General features: G+C 40.8%; 1 protein-coding gene across 3 annotated transcripts in view; it reads right to left on the bottom strand.

The window, feature by feature from the left end:
* Positions 1 to 2276: 2276 nt before the first annotated feature.
* The window catches only part of LARP4 (La ribonucleoprotein 4), a 47170-nt gene continuing 27056 nt past the window's right edge, over positions 2277 to 22390 (bottom strand). For 2 of the 3 annotated variants that reach the window (XM_054012532.1, XM_054012533.1), the window contains exons 10-16: positions 21979 to 22082; positions 14686 to 14919; positions 13274 to 13322; positions 8687 to 8845; positions 7923 to 8044; positions 7445 to 7613; positions 2277 to 7153 (exon numbers count right to left, since the gene is read on the bottom strand). In XM_054012532.1, the coding sequence (XP_053868507.1) occupies positions 6818 to 7153; positions 7445 to 7613; positions 7923 to 8044; positions 8687 to 8845; positions 13274 to 13322; positions 14686 to 14919; positions 21979 to 22082 (1173 nt within the window). In that variant the 3' untranslated portion in view covers positions 2277 to 6817. Of the gene's footprint in view, positions 7154 to 7444; positions 7614 to 7922; positions 8045 to 8686; positions 8846 to 13273; positions 13323 to 14681; positions 14920 to 21978; positions 22083 to 22390 lie in introns of those variants that run through there. The other variant, XM_054012534.1, reaches the window with a different exon arrangement.

Raw genomic sequence — 22390 nt, 5'->3', positions numbered from 1 at the left:
GAGGATAGGTCCATCGATGGCTATTAGCCATGATGGGCAGGGATGCAATGTCCCTAACCTCTGTTTGCCAGAAGCTGGGAATGGGCAAGGGGATAGATCACTTGATGAGTCCCTGTTCTGTTAATTCCCTCTGACGCCCCTGGCATTGGCCATGTCAGAAGACAGCATACTGGGCTAGATGGATCATTGGTCTGGCCCAGTATGGCCATTCTTATGTTAATGTATGCTAACTGTTCCACCCTGTATGTAGTTGTGATACACGGAGTACCTTTCCCAGACCTGAAGCAGAGCTCACTATAGTCAAAAGCTGGTCTCTTTCACCCATTAATGTTGGTCCAATAAAAGCTTCTCATGCTTCATCTTTCTAATACCTGGGACCAACATGGCTACCCCACAACTGCAACAAACAGGTTTGACACCCCTTCCCCCTGCTGAGTCCTACACACCCCTCCACATCAGTTGCAGTAGTAGCAGCCTCTGTCCTGTTGGCAACTCTGGACCTGGTCCTTTACAGAATAAACAAGAGGGGTCAGGGCAGGGCCAAAACTGTGAACATGGCAGCCATGGCAGGGAACAGGCCTGTGATATTATTGCACTATGGCTGTTACCAATTGCTCCTAGCAGCTACCTAGTTCCTAGGGTGACCAGACAGCAAGTGTAAAAAATTGGGATGGGGGTGTAATAGGAGCCTATATAAGAAAAAGACCCAAAAAAAATCGGGACATCGTGGAATGTTGTAAAGGCCAAAAGAATAACCTAATTTTCTTTTAATCCTGTAAATTCAGAGAGGATAGATCCACCAATGTTTATTGGCCAACACGGTCAGGGACACAAGCCCATGCTCCAGGTGTCCATAAGCCCCCAACTGCCAGAAGCTGGGACTGAACAACAGGGGATGGATCACTCAAAATTGCTGTTCTGTTCACTATCCCTGAACTATATGGCACTGGGCCACCGTCAGAAGTCTGAATACTGGGCTAGATGGATCATTGGTCTGACCCACTATGGCCGTTCTGATGTTCCCACAGCCCATTCAGACTTTGGCACTGCAGCTGATAGTACTAAAAGCAGGGGCCACTGGTGCTAGTTACAGTGAAGTATCCTTTCACTAGACATTGGTCTGCAACTACCTTTTGTGGCATCAGTAATAGAACCTCAGGGGGCCTCTGTAGAATAGTGCTGCTTAGGGCTCTTGTGATTGATAGGAAATAGATAGTCATCTATTTCTGCACTGGCCAGCCAACAGAGAATGTATTCAAAGAGGAGATTACGGTTTGTGGCAGCAGCATGCTGACACTGTCCTCCACATCTAGCACTGATGGACAGTAAGATTAGTTCAGCAGCTCCCAAACTGTATTGGTTCACATACCACATTAAAAAGTGGTTGTGAAATTAACTGATGGAACATCAAGCTCATGTATTACAACATGGAAACCCCTGCTTTAGTCATAAGCAGCTTTCTTCTAGTTCACTCTACTTAAAATTCCCATTCTGTAGGGTCTTAGGTCAATTACCACTCCATCCAGGGCCCTGCATACAATGTAAACAGGCCAATGAAGCTACAGGTTCCGAGTTCTATTGAAAGTCAGGCCATTAAGATGGCTGAACTGAGTTACGGCTGACACATTGGTTACCTTGTCACACAGTGAAATGGGGTTTCAGAGCACATGAAGCTGACAGAACCCATCTTGAGGCTCTCTGGAACAAGACATGCTTCCACTGAAGGGCACACAGCTGTGGAATCCCTTACTGCACTCATGTCTTGTTCTAGAGCACAACACAACTCATGCCACATTTGAGAGGCCTTCCCAAAACAGGTGAAACAGATTTTCTTTCTTGGGTTCCTCTCTCTGAGGGAGGCTCATGAAGACTGAAGAAGGGACTAGCAAGAGCTACCACATTGATCAGTATGCTAGAAATACAGAGATAGGAGATTACTTGCACTTTTGTTTTTACCTGCCATTAATGACCTCTTGCTCTCAAATATGGGAAAGGAAGAAACGGTCCATCTGCAATCGACACATCATTCTGAAGTCAGGTGCTCACTAACTTTCCTTTCCAGAAGAAATCTGAACTATTGTGCCTTTACTATTTTCCTTCAACCTTTCCATCTTAAAAAAGAAATCCATCTTCTTTCCTGTAACATGAAACAATACTATCTCAAGACGGCAAGGATAGGAGATATTATGTAATGTTTAAAGTCATGTATGGAAAGTAGTATTAGAAGCCATTTAACATCAGAACAGCATCTCATTGTGAAATCAAAGACAGAAGGATTGCTTCTTTAAATCAGCTTTATTTTTCTAACTTTTATTTTAATTTCCCATAGCACCTTGGCAATGTCAAAAACAGAAATACAAATACATGTATTATCATTTTAACATTTAAAGCATGAACCTACTTTACAGAAATTGTTTTGGACAGTTTTGACAATGGACAGAGTATAGAAGCCAGATAAGTTGCTTTTTTTCTTCTTTCACTGAAGCCCTACCACTTTGGAGAGAGATCATACATGCCAAGGGAATGTCAGAATTGTCTGGGAGGAGCGAGATGTCAATAGTCACTTAAACTCAATATATTATCTGCATATTTTGTATTTTATAAAAATTAGAACAAAAGCCATTTGTGCACAATCTGTTTACATGTTAAATTGTATTTTTTTTTTGTTTGATATTGTATCCATAACTGAAGCTCCATAAAAATAAACCTCTGGTTCTTAAATATAAAATTGAAAGTTGTTACAGGTTAGTTTGCAGATGGATTTTTCAGAAATAATCTTTAACTCCTTTCATGTCCTCCCAACAGTATATTAAAACCAGACTCATTTGACCTCTTGAAGTGTCTATGCTGGGGACACTTAAGAGAAGAGCCAACTAAAAAAAAACAAAAACAAAATCATGTACCATCCTAAAGGAAGCTCAGACTAGATGTAATATATATACAAACAAGAAGAGCATGATAAATCATTCAGATTAATGGCAATCTTATTTCAGAAGGAAATATCAAAAATTAGAAACCAAAAGTCTATTTGCATATCTGTTGCAATCAAGGATTTACAAAATAAACTCATCAGAAGCAAGTTTTCCTCCTAAGTGCATTTCTGTTGCATCTTGTCTGTAATACAATGGTTCATTTTACAAGTTTAAAATATTGCCTGTACACAGATTTTATCCCAAGTGAACGTTCACTTGGGTAACAGTAAAAACAGTGGACATTTTCAAGATATTTAAGTGGATATTGACAAAGTAGTAAGGCCATAGCTATTTAACTACAGTAAAGCATTGATTAAGTCACTTAATTGCTACTGATCTGCCACAATATCATCCTTGTTCTCTTCTGGTTAATAGGATGGGTTACTTTATTTTACCTACGGCTAAAACTGCACCATCATAGTGTGCCAAGCTAACTTGGTTATTTTTTTTTTTTTTTTTAAAACAAAGATAGCAGGAATGTAAGATGCTATAAAAAACTAACTTAATTTTAGAAATTAAACAAACTTTTGCACTTTTTAATTTTACAATCACATGCAAATAGTCCCTCCTTCCCCTTCCCAATCTTTTCCACAAATAAAGTAGAAGAAGTTTAACTAGGGGAATACACTTTTGTAGCTAATAAAATAAAAGACTAATTTTGGAAACAAGTGACAGTTTATGAAACTAAAAGCTATTTGAGATCTGCACTTTGTGTGTGCGTGTTTCATTGTCGTTGTTTTTAAATACAGTCAGCAGGGTAGAAGAATACATGTTTGCCTGATGTGGTGAGCTATCAAGGAGAGAGCCACTGAGAATCCATTATCTTCAATAGCTCAATGAACTTTTGTGGAACATGAGCCAGTTTTACCTCTGGTAATAAGTTGATGCACCTCAACACCTCAATGGAGTTGCACCAGCAGTGAATCTGGCTCCCAAATGATCATTCTGTCCTTGTTTCCAATTGTCTGTCAAACAGGAAAACTTGGTGGGTAGAGACAAGAATTTGCCTGAGACTATATCTGGAGAATGAGAAGTAGCAGCTAGCTCATCTATGTTATGTATTTGCCATGCAATACAAGTACTGCAGGAGAACTTGCACACAAAACTATTGTTTTCACAGCCTTTATATTTACTTTATTATTCCCACCCCAAGCCCCCCAAAAAGACAAAAAGTGTCCATGGCGGTGGGGGAAGGAGGGGAATCCTAATGTTAAATCTTTGCACACCAGTATCAATTAGTTTAGTTATGGTGAGCTCCCTAATCTGATAGAGTTAGAATATGCTGGAAAAAGCCAACAAGTTTACAGATTTATTTGCATACACTATACAAGACCATAACCTGTTGCTGGAAAATGCACATTTAAGACATAAAACATTCCTTCCACACGTCAAGTTTTTCCAATCACCTTACAAGAAAAAAAGATTGATCTGTAAGGATTTTTTTGTACATCTAAAAGGAAAAAGCTACACTTTACAACTGTCAGAAATACTCAAGTTCTATCTTTCAGCTCAACAAGCTCTATGCACTGATTTAAAAGCAGATGCCCACATAGGTAAAAATTAACATGCCAGTACAGCCAAGCTAGGCCAGAGACTGTACATTTGCAAAAGCCTCTTCCCAAAGAGCTTTTCCTCTTAACTGCAACCAACTTACGGCTGCTATTAGAATTCCAATACATGTGCACTCTCATTGCAGAGTGAACATTACCCCAATACTGGTGACTATTATACAGAATACATGTTATTTTCCAGTCTGAGTGCAGTAATTAAGTTTATAAAATTATTTATAAAAAGCAGCTTCTTTGAAATTTGATGCATTTCACAGAGCTCTTGACAGTTTAAATATTTAAACTTCTTTGTATCATTTTCATCAAATGTAGCATTATCCAAGTAAACTGAAACAGGTTTGTAAGCATTTTTAAACTATAGATTTGATCCATGATTTTGGTAAATTAAACTCCCAAACCCATTACAGGCAGTTTAAAAGTGAGTAATGATTGTTTTTGTATATGTAACATGCACAAAATGAACAGTTAACTGCATAAATATGTGACTCATGAATCAAATCAAAAGCAACTGCCAAACTGAATAATAAGTTAGAGAAATGACAACTCTGGCTTTATATATATATATATATATTTATAAAAATAGATACAAGAGTTCTCAAAGCAGTTGATGGAGAATGCCTACCGAGTAAGAAATCACCAAGGATTACCTGGCTAAGAAATCAAAAGATGAAAATTTCACAGTTAATGTCATTTTAACTGCCACTTACATACCGTAAACATTTTAATAATATATGCTAGTGATGCCATTAGAATGAATGTATCACAACTGATTATTCCAGTGTTCACAACTTACAGCTTTAAATTTGTACACGTCCTATTCACTTAAAAAAAAAAACAACAAAAAAACCAAACAGGTACAATTCTTACTGCTGCGAGCTACTTTTCTTAACACTTTATACAGAATTTATAATGTGGGCATGTTTATTTTGGCAGATTAAAGCATTGTATTTTTCCTGTTTCCTTCAGTCCTTTACGGTAATTACTAGCTTGTAAACTTAACTGCCTACTACACAATAGTGTTGTGAATTTAGTCAAAGTAACCTCTTTGAAACAAAGTTAAAACCTCATGGCCTTTATTCCACTTTAAACTGTTAGTTCCAAGCAATTGAAAAAAGTCAGGAGCTACTATCTGCTGTAGAGTTTCCCCTAGTACTTGAGTCACTATATGGAAACCTGGCCATGCCCCCAAACCATTGAATGTCTCAAAGGAAATAAAAAGCCTCAATTTTAGACCCATTTAGGGCTTTGAACCTGTCCTCAAGACTCCCACCTGCAAAGCAGAATTCCATGAGTGGGACTGAAAGCTCAGGCTCTTCACATGTGAAACTACCACCATCTGCTGTGCAGTCTTCCATTAACTGGGCCTGCCTCAGGAAAACATACCAGATAAATGCACACAAGTCTGTAATAAAGGGGTTAGAGAAAGTAGCATTTAAGCAATTAAAAAAAAAAATTAAAATGCTGCCCTCAATTGGCAGAAAAAAAGGGAAAAATTAAAAATCCCAAACATGCCCCCACCCCCCCTTCTTGTGTCTAGGATACTGACTATTCTTACTGTCCTTATGGTCTGATCTACAATCAGATCTCCAGTAAAATCAGAGTTTAAAAAACGTTTGCTCAATGAAATATTAGGAAGGTCAAAAGATTAAATTTCAAGCTGGAAACACCAAGTTCTACTACAGTAGTGCATTCAGTTTTTACCATCAGTGACTAAGTCATGACAAAACAGTATCTGGCTGCACTCACACAACTCAAGCACTCCGACCAAGCATCTCAGTTGTGGATCTGCTTTGCAATGCAAGGCCATTAATGGCATACATATCATCCTACAAGCCAAACGTTAAATAGGTTTAAAAAAGTAAGTTCTAATTTTACAGAAATGCCTTTTTTTTTTTTTTTTTTTTTCAAAAATAATATTCTCTTGCCCTCTTCCTTCTACACTGAGGGACATGTTATTATGTCATTTCATTTTTCCATCTGGTCAAAGCACTAATTCACAATCTCAAAGTTGATTTCAGGCAGGAAACACTCTGCAAATTAAAAAACAAAAAAGATACAAAAATTATAATCTCTATATATTTATATTGATTGGAATCCTCCAGCATTTGTGAAATCACTTTTAGAGATGAATTTTGGGACCCTCCCCACCTTCTCCCACTTAAACCATATACTCCGATTCAGTATTCGTGTTCCCCGAATACCTCCTCCTTATAGTCCATCTCCTTTGCTGCTCTTTAGTCCACAGCTCAAATTAAATAGAGAAGAGTTGGATGAGTTTTACTTTGGTGATCGGGGTGGCACATACTGCTCCTTGCCGATACGCCGAGGTGCTCCCTGAGGTGAAGATCTGCGTCCAAACTGGCGTCTCTGTTCCCTGATTTTTCCAGCAGCTCCCCTGGGAGGCCCGTTGCCTCTGAACCCAGAAAGATCCTTTGCCCGGCCTTCGAGCTTCTCATGGGCCCTCTCTGAAGACTTCTCAGAAGTATTGTTTTCTTCATTTTTGGCAGGGGGAGCTACATTGGTACGAAGCTCCCTAAGTGGCTGAACAGGAACTGGAGTTGGCTCCTTTGGGGGTTTCTGGCAGACTTCAGCGTAACTTAGCTTGCGGGGCTCCTTTGGTGCCAAGGGTAGAGAAAGAGTAAAGTTTATGCATTCTGCTAAGAACAACCTATACCTGGAAAAGGCTCTTCAAGAAAACCCCAGGCACACTGTTAAAAGAACACGATGCCAGAACATGCTCTGTATAGTGAGCCAGGAAAGCAGCCCCCTTGGGACTGTACCATGATCTTCCCTGGGGGTAGAGCAGAGAGGAAAGTAGCCAGTTTCCCTAGCCAACAGCCTCCAACGTGTGGAAGTCAGTTTACTAGAAAGTACTGAGATCTCACCCAAGGCAGCTGATCTTACCTGTATTGTCACAGCAAGTGCTGCATTTCCATTGGTAGAGGATGAAGTGGTATTTGTCCTTGATGGCTTTGCAGCACTGAGGGGACGTACAGACACAGGTGGGGAAGTGTGGCTATTAACATCTTTCTGAGCAGAGACCTCCTCTGGCTTCTTGTCTGGCTGAGTTGTGCTGACAGATTAGACAAGATAGTTCAACATTAGAATCTGTTTAAGCGTTAGTTCAGTTTCAAGAATGCCTTTTTCCCTTCTTTCAAGTCACTGCAGCAGTTTTAACCAAGTAGGATGCCCAAGGTCATTACCAACAGGTTCCGAACAACAATCAGCTTTTCAGAGTAACAGAGACCTAGTTACTAGTATAGTATAGAGGGGGACTGGAGATAATGCTTCCTCAGAGTGGAAGTAACCAAGACTATCCTTCACACTACACAGCAGCTTACTTTTAAAAACATTTCTCAAATTAGCCAAGCGAATTATATACCTTGGGGCAGGAACCTCAGCCCTGCTTGGTGAACTCACACTTGTGACAGGTTGCTGGACTGGACTGTGTGCCTGCTCTTCTTGAGCAGATGCAGGACAACTGACCGCCAAGTCTTTGTTCTCCTGAAGAGACAACAGGAATTTTAAAACTGCAGAAGGACGACAGTCATTATGCCAGTACTTGTGTTTTAGTCACCACAAAACTTAAGTCACTTGACATCAAGAATTTAAAGTTAAATATATATGTTTAGGAAGAGTTAAGATTTATTTTGTTATATAGAATATGCACATGGCATTTATTTCAGTGCAAATCTTCTATACAGAACTGCCAGCTTTACATCAGGTGAAAAAACATGGGACAGAAAACAAACAAGGCTATTGCCTTCTGTACAACTGCAGAGACCAGCAGCAGCACCACTGCAGGTAAACAGATTCTTCCAAAACCCACCCCTACCCCAAACTCCCTTTATCTGATCTGTACTTCAGAAGCCACCACTGCTGATCTGGCTGCTTTATTTTGAAATACAGAGTGCCAACACTAAATCTGGAAAGAGGAGTGGTAATTGCACAGGTTCCATTAGACACCACCTGGAAGTCCGTGAGCCCAAGAACAGAAACAGAAAAAGCTAGAGTATTATAGGTTTAGACCTGCTTGGGGACAGTGCAGTTTACAGCTCTACCAGAATAAGCCTGAATAATTTTAAGGACATGTGGAGGAGGGAAGTTAACCATCTTGATGTGCACTCCAGTAGCAGAAACAAGTACCTTCTCTTTGCCAGTTCCTTTAACAATGTCAGACATTCTGCTTTCCAACACAGGTTCTCCTTGTATTTTTGCTGTACTGCCAGGCAGAGGAGGGAAATTTGATGCTAGTAAGTCAAACTTTGGTGTCTGAGTCTTTGTTTCTGCTGAAGGCTGAGGTCGCTAGAAGAAAAAAGGTCTGTTAACATGCGCTATGTAACCATAGCGCCTTGTGTTGTGAGCCTATAAAGGTCTCAAGTTAAGTAATGTCAAAACAGTTCCTGAATGGAAGTCTATCAAACACCACAATCCTGCATGATGAAATCTTGAAGATTCAGGGATTGTATTCTTCCCTCACAGTCAGTCTGCAGCCCACCCCTGATGGTGGGGGTCAATGCAGTGACATCTTTCAGAAGAGAAACTCCATATTGCTTTAATAAGAACCGGGATGTTTCCTGGCCAAATGCCAACTCCAATGGTTTCATTTTGCCTCCCTATACTTGTTTTGGCGTTTCAGTTCAGTAAAGTCTATGTTACTGCCCATCTAGAGCATAAAGTGACTACAGACCTGCTCTGTAACTCTTGTTCCTCAAGACACGGTGCACACATCCATTCCACTTCAGGTGTCTGTGTGCCAGTGCATCAAAGCCAGAGAACTTTTCCCATAACTGTACCTGCAAGGGCAGCACATGCTGCCTCAACACACTCCTTCTGCTAAGCAAAGATAAAGCATGGAGCACCTGACCCACCCCCCACCTGAGTTCTTTCACACCTAAAGCCTGCATCTGAAGTGATTCTCATGGAGAGGGGAAGGAGGGTAGGTTGTGGAATGGACATGAGTAACATCTCAAAGAACAGGTATGTAACCATTTTTTCCATCTTCAAATGCTTGAGGTCACTTCAGGTGACTCACAAGCAGTTCTCAGTGGTCAAGGGTATTGAGTCTACCCGAACAAGGATCCCAGTACTTCTCTCCCAAATTTAGCATTGTTGCTGGAAGCCTGGGAGAGAAACAATGAGTGGTAAGCAACTGAACCAAACTGAAGACCAGGTAACAGCTCTGCAAATGCATAGAGTCCATATAGAATATGCTAAAATTCTTTGACGTAGAGAATGTTTGCAATGTTGTAGTAGACACAAATGCAGAGGGAAATCCAGGACGAGATGCTCTCAGAGCAAACAGGTTTCCCTTACATTCGCCCAGCAAAGGAAATGTATAACGGAGGAGATAAAACTAAACTCCTTAGACCTGTCCAAGTAAAAAGATAATCCGTCATGAACTTCTAAGATATGTAGCATCTCTCTGTGTGAGAGTGAGGCTTGGGAAATACTGGCAAACAAACGGTTTGATTCAAATGAAAATCTGAAACTTTAGTGAGAAATTTGGAGTACTGATGCAGGGCAACATTGTCTTTGTAAAAAAATCGTACAGGAAGGGCGAGCTATCAAAACTCAGAAAACTTCCTAGCTTAAGTAATGGCTATTAGAAATGCCACATTTAATTGAGCGAGGAGACAACGAGCATGTGGCCATGGATTCAAAAGGAGGTCTCTTCAATCCTGTGAGAACTAAGTTTAAATCCTAGGACAGAGTAAGATCTTTAATAGGTGGGGAGAAAGTCCGTCCAAACCATTTAAGAATTTGACAGATTTGGAAGACACAGACCTGCCATCTACAGGTGTGTGAAATGCTGGGATTGCAGCCAGGTGGACCCTCAATGAACTACTTGAGAGATTTCTCTCTTAAGCCAAGCAGAAAATACAGAATAAAAGACTACACTTCCTTCATGGGTTTCTATTTATGTCAGGACCAAATAGAGAACCTCCTCTACTTTGTAAGGAAAGTGAACCTGGTAGAAGCCTGACTGACCATGGATAAATCAATTGTCCAGGTATGAATACACCTGGACTCCCACCTTTCAGAAAGCTGCTACCACCGCCATGCACTTCATGGATATTTTAGGGGGCCCTCAGCCGACTAAACCAAGCGATCATGAACTGATAACGAACAACTGCTATGACAAACCTTAAGAATTTTGTGAGGCTCTGGCATACAGCTACATAGAAGTACGTATCCTTTAAGTGGACATTAGCAAGAAAGTCAGAGAAAGGAAGAGCGTAACAGAAGACAGGTAACCATACAAAACTTGATTTTCTTAATGTATTGGTTAAGATTTCACAGTTCTAGAATAAGTCTGAAGACTGATTTGAGAAAGTATCAGGAATAAAATACCTTCCCCCAAGATTGAGACAGTATATCTTCTACAGCCTCTAGCAGTAACAGACTGAACTTCTTGAATTAATACAGCCTTGTGAGAATGATCCCTGAAAAGGAATGGGGCATCAGAAAAGGGGACAGAATTGAACTGCAAGGTGTAACTCAGTCCCTCTATTGTGTGCTGCACTTTGACAGGTATGCAAGATACCTGCAGTCATGAAGCACAGCACATAGTGATACCAGTTGCTATCACACAAGCCAATGAGTCCACCATCTAATGCAGCCTGCAGAGATAAAGAAAAGGGTTGCCAAGTTATAACATGAGAAGCGGTAGCGTCTTCATAGCAGGCGAGGTGAGCCCTAGATAGCTATACAGAATAGTACAAGAACAGGAACATTAACATTCTAATCAGCAACGGCTGCCTGTTGGTGAGCTCTGCAGATCAGTGTGCTATACTGCTCCAGTCTCAGCCCAAGAAAACATCTTTTTGGAAGAGGAACAAGATGCATCTCTTTTCTCAGTAAAAATGTTACAAACAAATGAACTGCCACACAGCATCTGTATGAATCCTACCAAACTCTTTGCCTCAGTGATATCTTGTGGCTGGGCCTCCCACAGGTTAATTATGCATTTCTTTTACATGCATTATTTTAGCAGTCCTGAAACAGCATTGGCCTGAATAAGGCATTGCTAAGGCAGGTGCTGATCAGACTATTCAACATTTTCTGTCCCCATAAAAGAAACAAGCCACAAAGCAGGGTCTGACCATAAATGCTAAATAACTAACTGCCCATAAGCCTAACTTCTTGCACTCCCTTTGAATAGGTCATCTCAGGTCCCAGTCAGGCTTCCATTGAAGCCAATGGGACTTCTGACAATTACTTCTATGGGAAGAGGATCAGGTCTTCAGCATCCTATTATAAGGGAGAGATAATAGGAGCAAGCTGCCACGAGTTCCACCTAGTGGTCAATGTGGAGCAGCACACTTTTGGAAGAGCACTCAGCAACAAGGTTTCCTGTAGGATACACCTGTTATTAAAGAGAAGACAGGCTCTAAAAAAAAGCAACAGGAAGTAATGGCTGGAACCAAGAGTGATTTATTTTCACTTGTCAGGCAAGCATACACATTCTATCTTCACAGCCTCAGACAGGAGCTAGTACAGCCCATAGGATTACTTTGCTAGCTATTTTCTGAATTAATCCATTTTATTCTTATATTTTATCAGTATTAATTCCTATGAATTTAGGATGTGTTGAGGCATATGATGTGTTTCCCCTAATATACATAAAATAAGTTTTGCTGAAATGCAAGAAGCCTACCAGCCTATATCCAGTAAGATCTGCTTAATAGCTAAAAGTATCGTCAGTTAACAGTAAATCAGCATAAAAGCTGGTAACCTTTGGCATAGATGGGAATGGTCCCTGAACTTTGGGGAACCAAAGGGAGGAACTATACACAACACTGAGCAGGCTTATCCGGCATCGACAACCGGTTGGTAACCGCAGGGTAGTCGCCAAGAGAGCCTAGATTGGCAGTTTTTGGAGTGAGATAATCTCTCTATATTAATAAGAATTAAGTGTCATAATCCACTAACCTACAGGATAAGGGTACCCATACATTTCTTAGGGTACGGAAATAAGGTTCGGGTATAGTAGGTTGGGCCTGAAGTACATAGCGTCAGGATCCTATAAAATACCTTGTAAAGATATCATAGGGAGCGCTTCTTTTAGCTCTTTTGGGGCCTTTTTTTTTTTTTAAGCTGTTTTAGCTCTTCTAGCCCTTTAAGCTCTTTTAGTCTTCAGCTCTCTCTTTTCTTTGTTCTTTTATATTCTATCAGCTCAGCTTGTGCAGTATAGTATCATTCAACATTCCTAACTATTGGGGAAGCCAGCACCATCATATTATCGGGCATGCCAGGAGTAAGGCTGGTCCTTCACCTCCTATTACCGGGTCCTCAAGGAAGGGTGAGTATGTTAAGTTAAGGTACTTATAATATAAATGTTACCACCAGGAGTTTTGGAATTCTTTTACTGTTTTGCAGTCGTAAGTTTCATAGCATTTATTATTCTTCTGTTAATCTCAATAAAGTTTTATCAATTTGGTATTGTCCTCAGTGTGAGTGTCTTTGCCAAGCACCCCCAGAGTCCTCTCCCGATATAGAACTCTCTGAGTTTTTGAGCCCCATAGTCTGAATAGGACAAGAACCTATAAATCTTCTGGTCGGATGCGATCAGTGGCAAGCCATAACAACTAACCCATCAAATTCAGGTCAACACTAGAGGGAGGGGGAGGTACATGAAGTGGTAAGGCAGAGCCCATTTCACTGCCTAGATCCCTCCCCTCTACCCCCCCTCCCCCCGCCGCCCCGTGAAATAATGAAAATGGAACTTACTGAAAGACGGTCATCTTCTCGTCTTCTCCGACCTCTGAAAAAGTTCCTTCTTTAAGGGAAAAAGGAGGGAAGTGAAGATAAACCTCAGCAAGCATATTAGTCTAGCTCCTAATTATATCCCCCATAAGGGGGAGCATGCACCTAAGTGCCCATTCTTCTTCCTACGGCTGATGTAAAAGTCAAACTATAATAGTGCCTATTGTTCAGACCCAAGACACGCCTCTTCTCCATTCTTAGGGGGTCTAACTTTGTTTCTCAGTGCATTAACTTATTTTGCAGACTGAACGGGTGTCTTTTCTGTTACAAAGAAAGGTCTTTAGACCTACTTTTTTTTAGGACACAATGTGCCTGCTGGAGATTAGACTTTACTACAGTCAACAATTGTTACTTTGGTTCTCTTTAAAAACCTATACTGTAGCAACAGCCGTGCATGGGAATTTTTGGTCAGCAAGTTGTTTAGAGAGGGTCAGAACCCCCTGTACTAACAGACACCAAAAATCAACTGGCTTTATCTCAGAAGATAAATGTTTGAAGCCCCCAGCCACTGAGCCCAGAGGACTTTGGTACTTGTTTAAAATTTAATGTAACCCCAAAGGTCATAGTTTTACTTAATGGATTGTTTGTATTCTGCAGGCCAGTCATAAATAGAGTTGTGGTCACAATCTAGTCCTTACAACGTAGTGAAACCTGTCTTTGCACTACCTACAAGCTATTTGAATCTTAGAACAAAGAAAAGCCCAGAGTTAGCACAGCTGCCTTAAAAGAGAGAGGAGAAGAGAGAGAAACAAAGATGTGCCAAGTGAGTGGTAGGGGAAGGGGGGAAAATACTCTCCATTTGCGTTACATGAGAAGTTGTTTCTAATGTTTTGCTTTAACTACTAACTGAAGTAGTTAATTGCTAACATGCATGAGCTCCCCCCACGTTCATACTATGAGCCAGGAGAGACTTGTGGCATGTTTTACAATAATGAAACAAACATAAGCCTTAAAGTCTTAACACTACACTCAGATTACAAGTGTTATGTAGAACAGAGTTTGTACAGAAACATGTTTTTCTTTAATAAACCATTTTTAAACTTCTACAAGGACATCCCTATTTACTACCAGCTGTATGGATTTCCTACCATTACAGCCTGTAAAAATGAATAGCGAGTCAAAAAGTTTTCAATCTCACTTAGAAAAGTTCAAAATGTGTTATGCTCAATTTGCTTGTTTAATTGAATAGCAATTACCTCCCTAGACCACTCCACCAATAACTGAATAGTTGTGTTCAGCACCTGAAGTTATTTTGGTTTATGAAAATTAATCTAAAGCTAGTTCGGCAATCTTTTCCCAACACTATGGCTCAGTGTTTCTCCAACCACACACTGCTTTCACTGGAACGTATGGCTCGCATTGCTGCAACTTTTTACCTGCCCCTGCCAATACTGTAGTCTCCATTCTGCTCCATCTGCGAGGTGGGATAGTCCTTCTGAGAACAGCCTTGTTCCTGGTGTCCTGTTAATGTATTGGTATGTCGTTCCATACCAAAATTCCTCACGTTGGTTCTGTTCAGTGGTCCATCCCCCATTGACACTGTACCAACCACAGCTGTACCCTCTGCACAGTGTTCCGAGCTGCTTGATGATCGGAAATGAGGCTTCACACTGTATGAGATACAAGAGGTTGTCATCACCACAACATAAGGACCAATAAGCAGAGGTCTCTCCCAAACAAACTAGAGCACTTTTGATAATATAATCTGAAGTAATTAAAAAGAGACAATAAATAAATGTTACTCCTCCATTGTTAAAACAACATCCCACGTGGTACCATGCACCCTTGCCATGACTTCATGATCCTAGTCAAAATGCTCCATTGTGCAGCTCCCAAACCATGTAATTAGGCACCCTCAACCCATCTTTTCTTAGTAATCCTGAATGGTCTTCCAGAAGTCCCAACTGACTCTAAAAAATTGTGACTATAAAGACAACAGAAAATCCTGCAAAAGCTCAAGAGTTAGGCAGCTAACACACTATCACTAACATACAAGTGAAACAGAGGGAGATGGACCGTGATTAGTCTATAGCAACAAAGGAGTATTAAAAAAGGTGGTATTTGCCTATGTGAGAGCAAGAACAAATACAGACACTTAATTCCACCACACTAGGTGTAACCAATTTGTTACTTCAGTGTCTACCTAATGACAGTTGCACATATCCTCTGCAAAATACAAGCAGATGATTCCAAACAAAGTATTTCAGACAACACAGGAGCATCCAATTCACAGCTAAGAGAAAGTTTCCCCTTGGAAAGCAGCCTGAGTGACAAGTAATATAACTTTAATATATACTAAATGTTCAAGTCTAAATATTTACCCTATCTCACACTATCTAAACAGACTGGATTCCCTCCTTGCAATCCCCCTCCAACTCTCCCACACACTTTGGCTTCCTCCAGTGTCATCCCCACCCAGCAAATCTCAAGAACCACCACCAGTTTGGAGCACAGGATTTTATGTACACCTCTACCCAGATATAACGCTGTCTTCGAAAGCCAAAAAATCTTACCGCGTTATAGGTGAAACTGTGTTATATCGAACTTGCTTTGATCTGCCAGAGTGCACAGCCCCACCCCCCCGGAGCGCTGCTTTACCGCGTTATATCCGAATTCATGTTATATCGGGGTAGAGGTGTAGTTTCAAAAATCTATACATCCCTGTGATACAGAGAATGTCCAAGGGCAGTCTCCAAATGCAAGGAATTCTAGACTGGCTAGTAAAGAGGTAGATTCCTTCTACTATCAAGTTCTTTCAAGGATCTGTCTTCCTTTCTCTTCAGCAGAGGGGAACTGAATGTCTTCAGCAAGTTACCATCTGCTAATAGCAAACCATGGAACCAGAAATGAGAGAGAGATAGATTAGTAATCTAATCTTGACGGTGCAAGATTCTTCCCTGTGCTCTATACTATATCTTCCAATGCCATTTTAAGTGACAAATTGACACAATTTTGCCACTACTTCCTTTGGGTGGCTCCTGCAAAGCTTGGTTGATCTAATGGCTAGGAAGGTGCCTCTTTGGCTCTCAAATGCAGGAAGTATATCAGGAAAGTCATCCACCCTTCATTTTAAATCTCAGCAACCCATGTGCTGAAGAACCATTTTCTGATTGTTCTGAAGCCCAGCCTATCTTGCCAATGTCATTCTCACGCTACTGTCCTCATAATCAGCTTCCTTGTCTTGTGGATAAGTCTGACACAACAATTTGGGAGTTTGTCACAGGGTGTGAACCTTTCACTCCTGCACACATATTGCAACATTTCAGGCCCAAATAAATGTGATTGGTTTAAACAAATGTTGGTTTACTTTAAAGACAAAACAGCCAATATTTAATATTAGACTAGTGACTAGCCACATGATGAGATAAATTAAGCTTAGCCCACAGGACAAAAAGCTATACAGGGGAGGCAGCATATAACCTTCTCCCTGAAGAAAGTTTTCTGGGATTGAAGGAGAAGAGTAGTCATGTTGAACAGAGATCGCCTAGTACTTCTTATCTCCAACAAACTTTATGAAACAATCCTCAGCCACCCAATAAGTAGCTTTTCTCCATCAACAAAATGAGGCAGAGGCAAAGAGACTTAAAGTGACAATCAGTTTAGGCTCAATGATTTTATTTATTTGTATTTTTAAAAACAGAAGAGTTTATCATTTTTTGATTGAATGATTAAACTTTGGCTGGTCAGATTCATAAAATTTAAGCCCAGAAGGAACCACTGTGACAATCTAATGTGGACTCCTGTGCAAATGTTAAATTCTATTGCTTTCAATTCTAAAGATTCTCCTGCAAACCAAACACTACTACATTGTGCTATCACAAGAATTCATAAAGCAGCCTAGAAAGAGCGAAAATTGTTTATTGCCCAAACTGAATGGGGGGTGGAGGGGGTTGGGAGGGGGAGAGAGACCCACCATGCATAAACGGTATTAAATATAGAAGATTGAAAAATTTAACTCTAATGCATCAGTGGAGCTCAGTCCTTTCCAGACTGGAACCCCATATTATAACAAAAAAAAAAAAAAAAAAAGTCTCCCACAATTTGCTAATCCATCTGGTCTATTCCAACAGTTTTCACAGGCCCATGCTGAAGCAGCATAAAAAGGAACGTGAACTTTAAAAAGCATACCAATTACCAAGGAGGGCTGTCACATTTAAACAAACAAGTATACAAAGCATCCTTTACATACCAGATAGGGACAGTCCAGGGAAAGAGAGGAATCCCTGCTGCTTGGGACATGTAAAATTAGACTGGTACGTGGACAACATGAAATAAATGTTCATTGGCAGGGAGGTTGCTAGAGCACTGAATAGGCTTTAGCATCTACAATAGGCATGGAAAGCAGATCTTAGTTAAGTCACTTAAGTTTGCCATTTTTGAATCCATTCATTCAAAAGTGAAGGAAAAGTTTCTAGCTGTATGATTCAGCCCTCAGATCTCATAATCTCACCTGTCATTGAGAAGGCCACACAATCTTGGTCTGGGCAGAAGAACGAAAAGTACAGGAGAAAAGGGCAGAAAACAGGAGAAAGCAAAGAAGAAAGGAAGCAGTAAGAAATTGAGCAAGGAGAGTGTGCATGAAATGAGAGATGCCCAGACTTTTGAATGTTAGACCTGTTCTCTCTGAGCGCAATACTTGATCATCACTGGGCCAATCCTCTGAGCCTACATTTTACTTATCTTGCTAGCATCCCAGCAGAGAGGGAATGTTTCTCAGAGGCTTCCACTATCCTCCTTAAAATATAACATTTGAAATCCTGGAAACAGGCTTTAAAGTTGCAATGGCATAAGGAAAGCTTCACACTAAGCTAACACTGACGTAGGGAAGGCTAGAGCACATCCTAGACAAAACGTGTTTGGAACCAGATTCCACCGTAGTGTGTGCAATAAAGCTACCTCCATCTTTCTACTACCTAGAAAGATCAGAGCTTCATTTGTGGAGAAGGAAGGAGCTCAAATAACTCAACTTTATGTTTCTCTACTAAAGAAAAGGCTTATTACAGTAGAGACTCCCATTTAAGAGTCTTAACCCTTTAAAATTCCTACTGTTCTGAAGGGAGTTTCTCTTCCAGAGACTGCATCATGCCATAGAATTCCCGCAATAAAGCAGGAGCTACCTAGGAATAAGCACGTGTTGTAACTTCTTGTCACCAGTGGATATGGAGCTCTTTTCTAGAGCTATTACATTCTTTGGTATGAAAACAACAAAGAGTCTGGTGGCACCTTAAAGACTAACAGATTTATTTGGGCATAAGCTTTCGTGAGTAAAAACCTCACTTCTTCGGATGCATAGAGTGAAAGCTACAGATGCAGGCATTATATACAGACACATGGAGAGCAGGGAGTTACTTCACAAGTGGCGAACCAGTGTTGACAAGGCCAATTCAATCAGGGTGGATGTAGTCCACTCCCAATAATAGATGAGGAGGTGTCAATTCCAGGAGAGGAAAAGCTGCTTCTGTAGTGAGCCAGCCACTCCCAATCCCTATTCAAGCCCAGATTAATGGTGTTGAATTTGCAAATGAATTTTAGTTCTGCTGTTTCTCTTTGAAGTCTGTTTCTGAAGTTTTTTTGTTCAATGACAGTGACTTTTAAATCTGTGATAGAATGACCAGGGAGATTGAAGTGTTCACTTACTGGCTTGTGTATGTTACCATTCCTGATGTCCGATTTGTGTCCATTTATTCTTTTGCGGAGGGACTGTCCGGTTTGGCCAATGTACATGGCAGAGGGGCATTGCTGGCACATGATGGCATATATGACATTAGTGGATGTGCAGGTGAATGAGCCCCTGATGGTGTGGCTGATGTGGTTGGGTCCTCTGATGCTGTTGCCAGAGTAGATATGGGGACAGAGTAGGCAACGAGGTTTGCTACAGGGATAGGTTCCTGGGTTGGTGTTTCTGTGGTGTGGTGTGTAGTTGCTGGTGAGTATTTGCTTCAGGTTGGGGGGTTGTCTGTAAGCAAGGACTGGCCTGCCTCCCAAGGTCTGTGAGAGTGAGGGATCATTTTCCAGGATAGGTTGTAGGTCGTGGATAATGCGCTGGAGAGGTTTTAGCTGGGGGCTGTATGTGATGGCCAGTGGTGTTCTGTTATTGTCCTTGTTGGGCCTGTCCTGTAGTAGGTGATTTCTGGGTACCCGTCTTGCTCTGTCAATCTGTTTCCTCACTTCCCCAGGTGGGTATTGTAGTTTTACGAATGCTTGGTAAAGATCTTGTAGGTGTTTGTCTCTGTCTGAGGGGTTGGAGCAAATTCGGTTGTATCTTAGGGCTTGGCTGTAGACAATGGATCGTATGATGTGTCTTGGATGGAAGCTGGAGGCATGTAGGTACGTATAGCGGTCAGTAGGTTTCCGGTATAGGGTGGTGTTTATGTGACCATCACTTATTTGTACTGTAGTGTCCAGGAAGTGGATCTCTTGTGTGGACTGGTCCAGGCTGAGGTTGATGGTGGGGTGGAAATTGTTGAAGTCCAGGTGGACTTTCCTCAAAGGTAATGTTTTCTCTGACTTAACTAGCTTTTATAGGAGTTGTCTATCCAGCCCTCAAAGGAGGAGGGGGATATCTCAAGAGGGCAAGTGCTTCCTTCTCTCATTTTGGCTGTTGACCAAAGGGACTGGTCCATATAGTTGAAGGAGACACATATTCTTTGGTATGGTTTCTGGCCAACCCTGGACTCAGTATGGAATTAGAGGACTTATCTAATAGTAAAAGTTTAGACTTTGCTTTGCTAAGATTCAGGACAGAATTTTGGTCTCAAAAGCCTTAAGAACAGGGGTCAATGGTGAACTTAAGGAACCTCTGATTATTAGAATGAGAAGTTCTACATAAGGAGATGTGTCTCCTTCAACTATATGGACCAGTCCCTTTGGTCAACAGCCAAAATGAGAGAAGGAAGCACTTGCCCTCTTGAGATATCCCCCTCCTCCTTTGAGGGCTGGATAGACAACTCCTATAAAAGCTAGTTAAGTCAGAGAAAACATTACCTTTGAGGAAAGATTGAAATTGGGTTTATTTAGCCTGGAGAAGAGAAGGGGAGGACATAAAAGTTTTCAAGTACATCAAAGATTGTTACAAGGAGGAGGGTGAAAAATTGTTCTTGTTGTTAACTTCAGAGAGGACAGGACAAAAAGCAATGGGCTTAAATTGCAGGAAGGGAGATTTAGGTTGTACATTAGGAAAAACTTCTTAACTGGTAGGGTAGTTAAGCACTGGAACAAACTGCCTAGGGAGGTTGTGGAATCTCCCTCATTGCAGGTTTTTAAGGACAGGATAGAGAAACATATGTCAGGAGTGGTCTAGTTATTATGCAGTGCTGCCTGAGTGCAGGAGACTGGACTACATGGACTCTTGAGGTCCCTTCCAATTCTACACTTCTATGATTCTATGTGATTATGATTGTACAGTGCTGATGCCAAGTATACTTAAATCTTTCCTGCAAGGAATTACGGGGGGCCTTGCCCCAAGAGGATCTGATAGGGTTGCTTTGGCTGCCAGCCTAGAATCGAGGCCGAGTCAAGATTGCTAGAGAAAGAGCGCAGTTTCAAAAGGCAAAAATTATGTGAATTACTTCCATCTGATAATTAGGAAGTGGATATATTTGCCCATCTAGAAGGCAAATTTACCCTTACTGTACATACCAGCTGGGCTGGACAACAGTCAAAAAATCTAGGTCTACAAACAAGAAATCCTATAAAATGCTCCATTTAAGTTTTAATAATCAATGGGACACTGATAAACAAGCACAGCTCTAACAGCTCAGTGGCAGTTGTGCAGGATCTGCCCCCATTAGAAACAATCCTCTAAATTCAGCTGCCTTGCTTGTCCCAAATGAAGCAATAAACACTTCATTCTGCTCCTGAAGACCCAATTTCAAAGTCCATCCTCCACTGATCACGTCAATTTATGGCCATGAACTTTAACTTCATTACCAAATGTTTACAGCACAGGCAGTTGTCAAGTGAAGTCTCAAACATAAAAGCGATTACTGTGCTAATCGGCCTGCTTGCTGCATTCAGTAGGAAAGCCTGCAAATAAGTTTCCACCCTATAGTCTTTTGTAATTATAGAGCATTGCTCCAATGACACACAAGGTTGTTTTCCTCCTCTGCAAATGAATGTATTTGAGCTCACTCTAAAATTATATCAGGAGAGAGACTGATGTGGTAAATGAATTACAGTGATAAAATTGCTGAATGCTGAATTTATCTAATAGTTAAGAGCCTGCGTCTCTGAAGCTGTATAAGGTGAGTGGCTCTACAATGTTAGTCTCACTACAGAAGCTGAATTTGTCTTGTGGAGTTTCTGTTTAAGAAATAAGGCAGCCATGAGTTAGAAGCATCAGTTTTTAAGAGGAAGCTATCTTGGTTTCAGACTTAAAACACATGCCTCTTAATGGTAGCCCCTTTGAAGCTTTCAAGTGAGTCCTTACCATTTGTTCTCTCTAGCACACACAGATTTGTTATTGTATGGCCTCATGAACATTGGCCTGGATTTTATGCTAAATTTAGTTTCCAAAAAAATTCCACCTAGATTTAGCAAACAAGGAGACAAGTGATTTAGATCAACTACAAAGCATTATGCCCTTGGTAATAAGCATTCCTTGACGTCTCATTAAAGTTCTGGAAACTGCAAATTCTAACAACACAGCCAGCTTCCTGATTTTCTCTTACCGGTTTCTATGGAATGGGCGACCTATGCTCAAGGAAGCAGCATTCGTCTTATATGATCCTGGTGAATTAAAGCCATTCACGAATCCACCATTAGGAAAAGGGGCCTGCAATGCAGAGACAAGAATATCAGGCTGTCAAGAGTTGAATCAAGTCTAAAGGTAAAAGAAAAGATGCTCATGGTTGTTTGGCCCTTTCCTGCACTGCTGACATCAACTTAACTTGCTGCTTTATCCAGAATGTTTTATACCTCAACCCTGTGTCATCACATTTCATTACAATCCCTCATTCAAAAAAAAAAAAAAAAAAAAAAAAAAAAACACACCACACACAACTTCTCCCTCGGTCTATAGTTTGTAAAGCCACTACAGTCTCATGATATTTCTGTCCAAGAAGAGCCAAGAAAATCCCTCCC

The sequence above is a fragment of the Malaclemys terrapin genome, chromosome 23 (genome assembly GCF_027887155.1).
Source record: "Malaclemys terrapin pileata isolate rMalTer1 chromosome 23, rMalTer1.hap1, whole genome shotgun sequence".
NCBI classification, from domain to species: Eukaryota; Metazoa; Chordata; order Testudines; family Emydidae; genus Malaclemys; species Malaclemys terrapin.
Note: the sequence above shows the minus strand (reverse complement) of the source record. Positions and strands in the feature narration are given on the sequence as shown.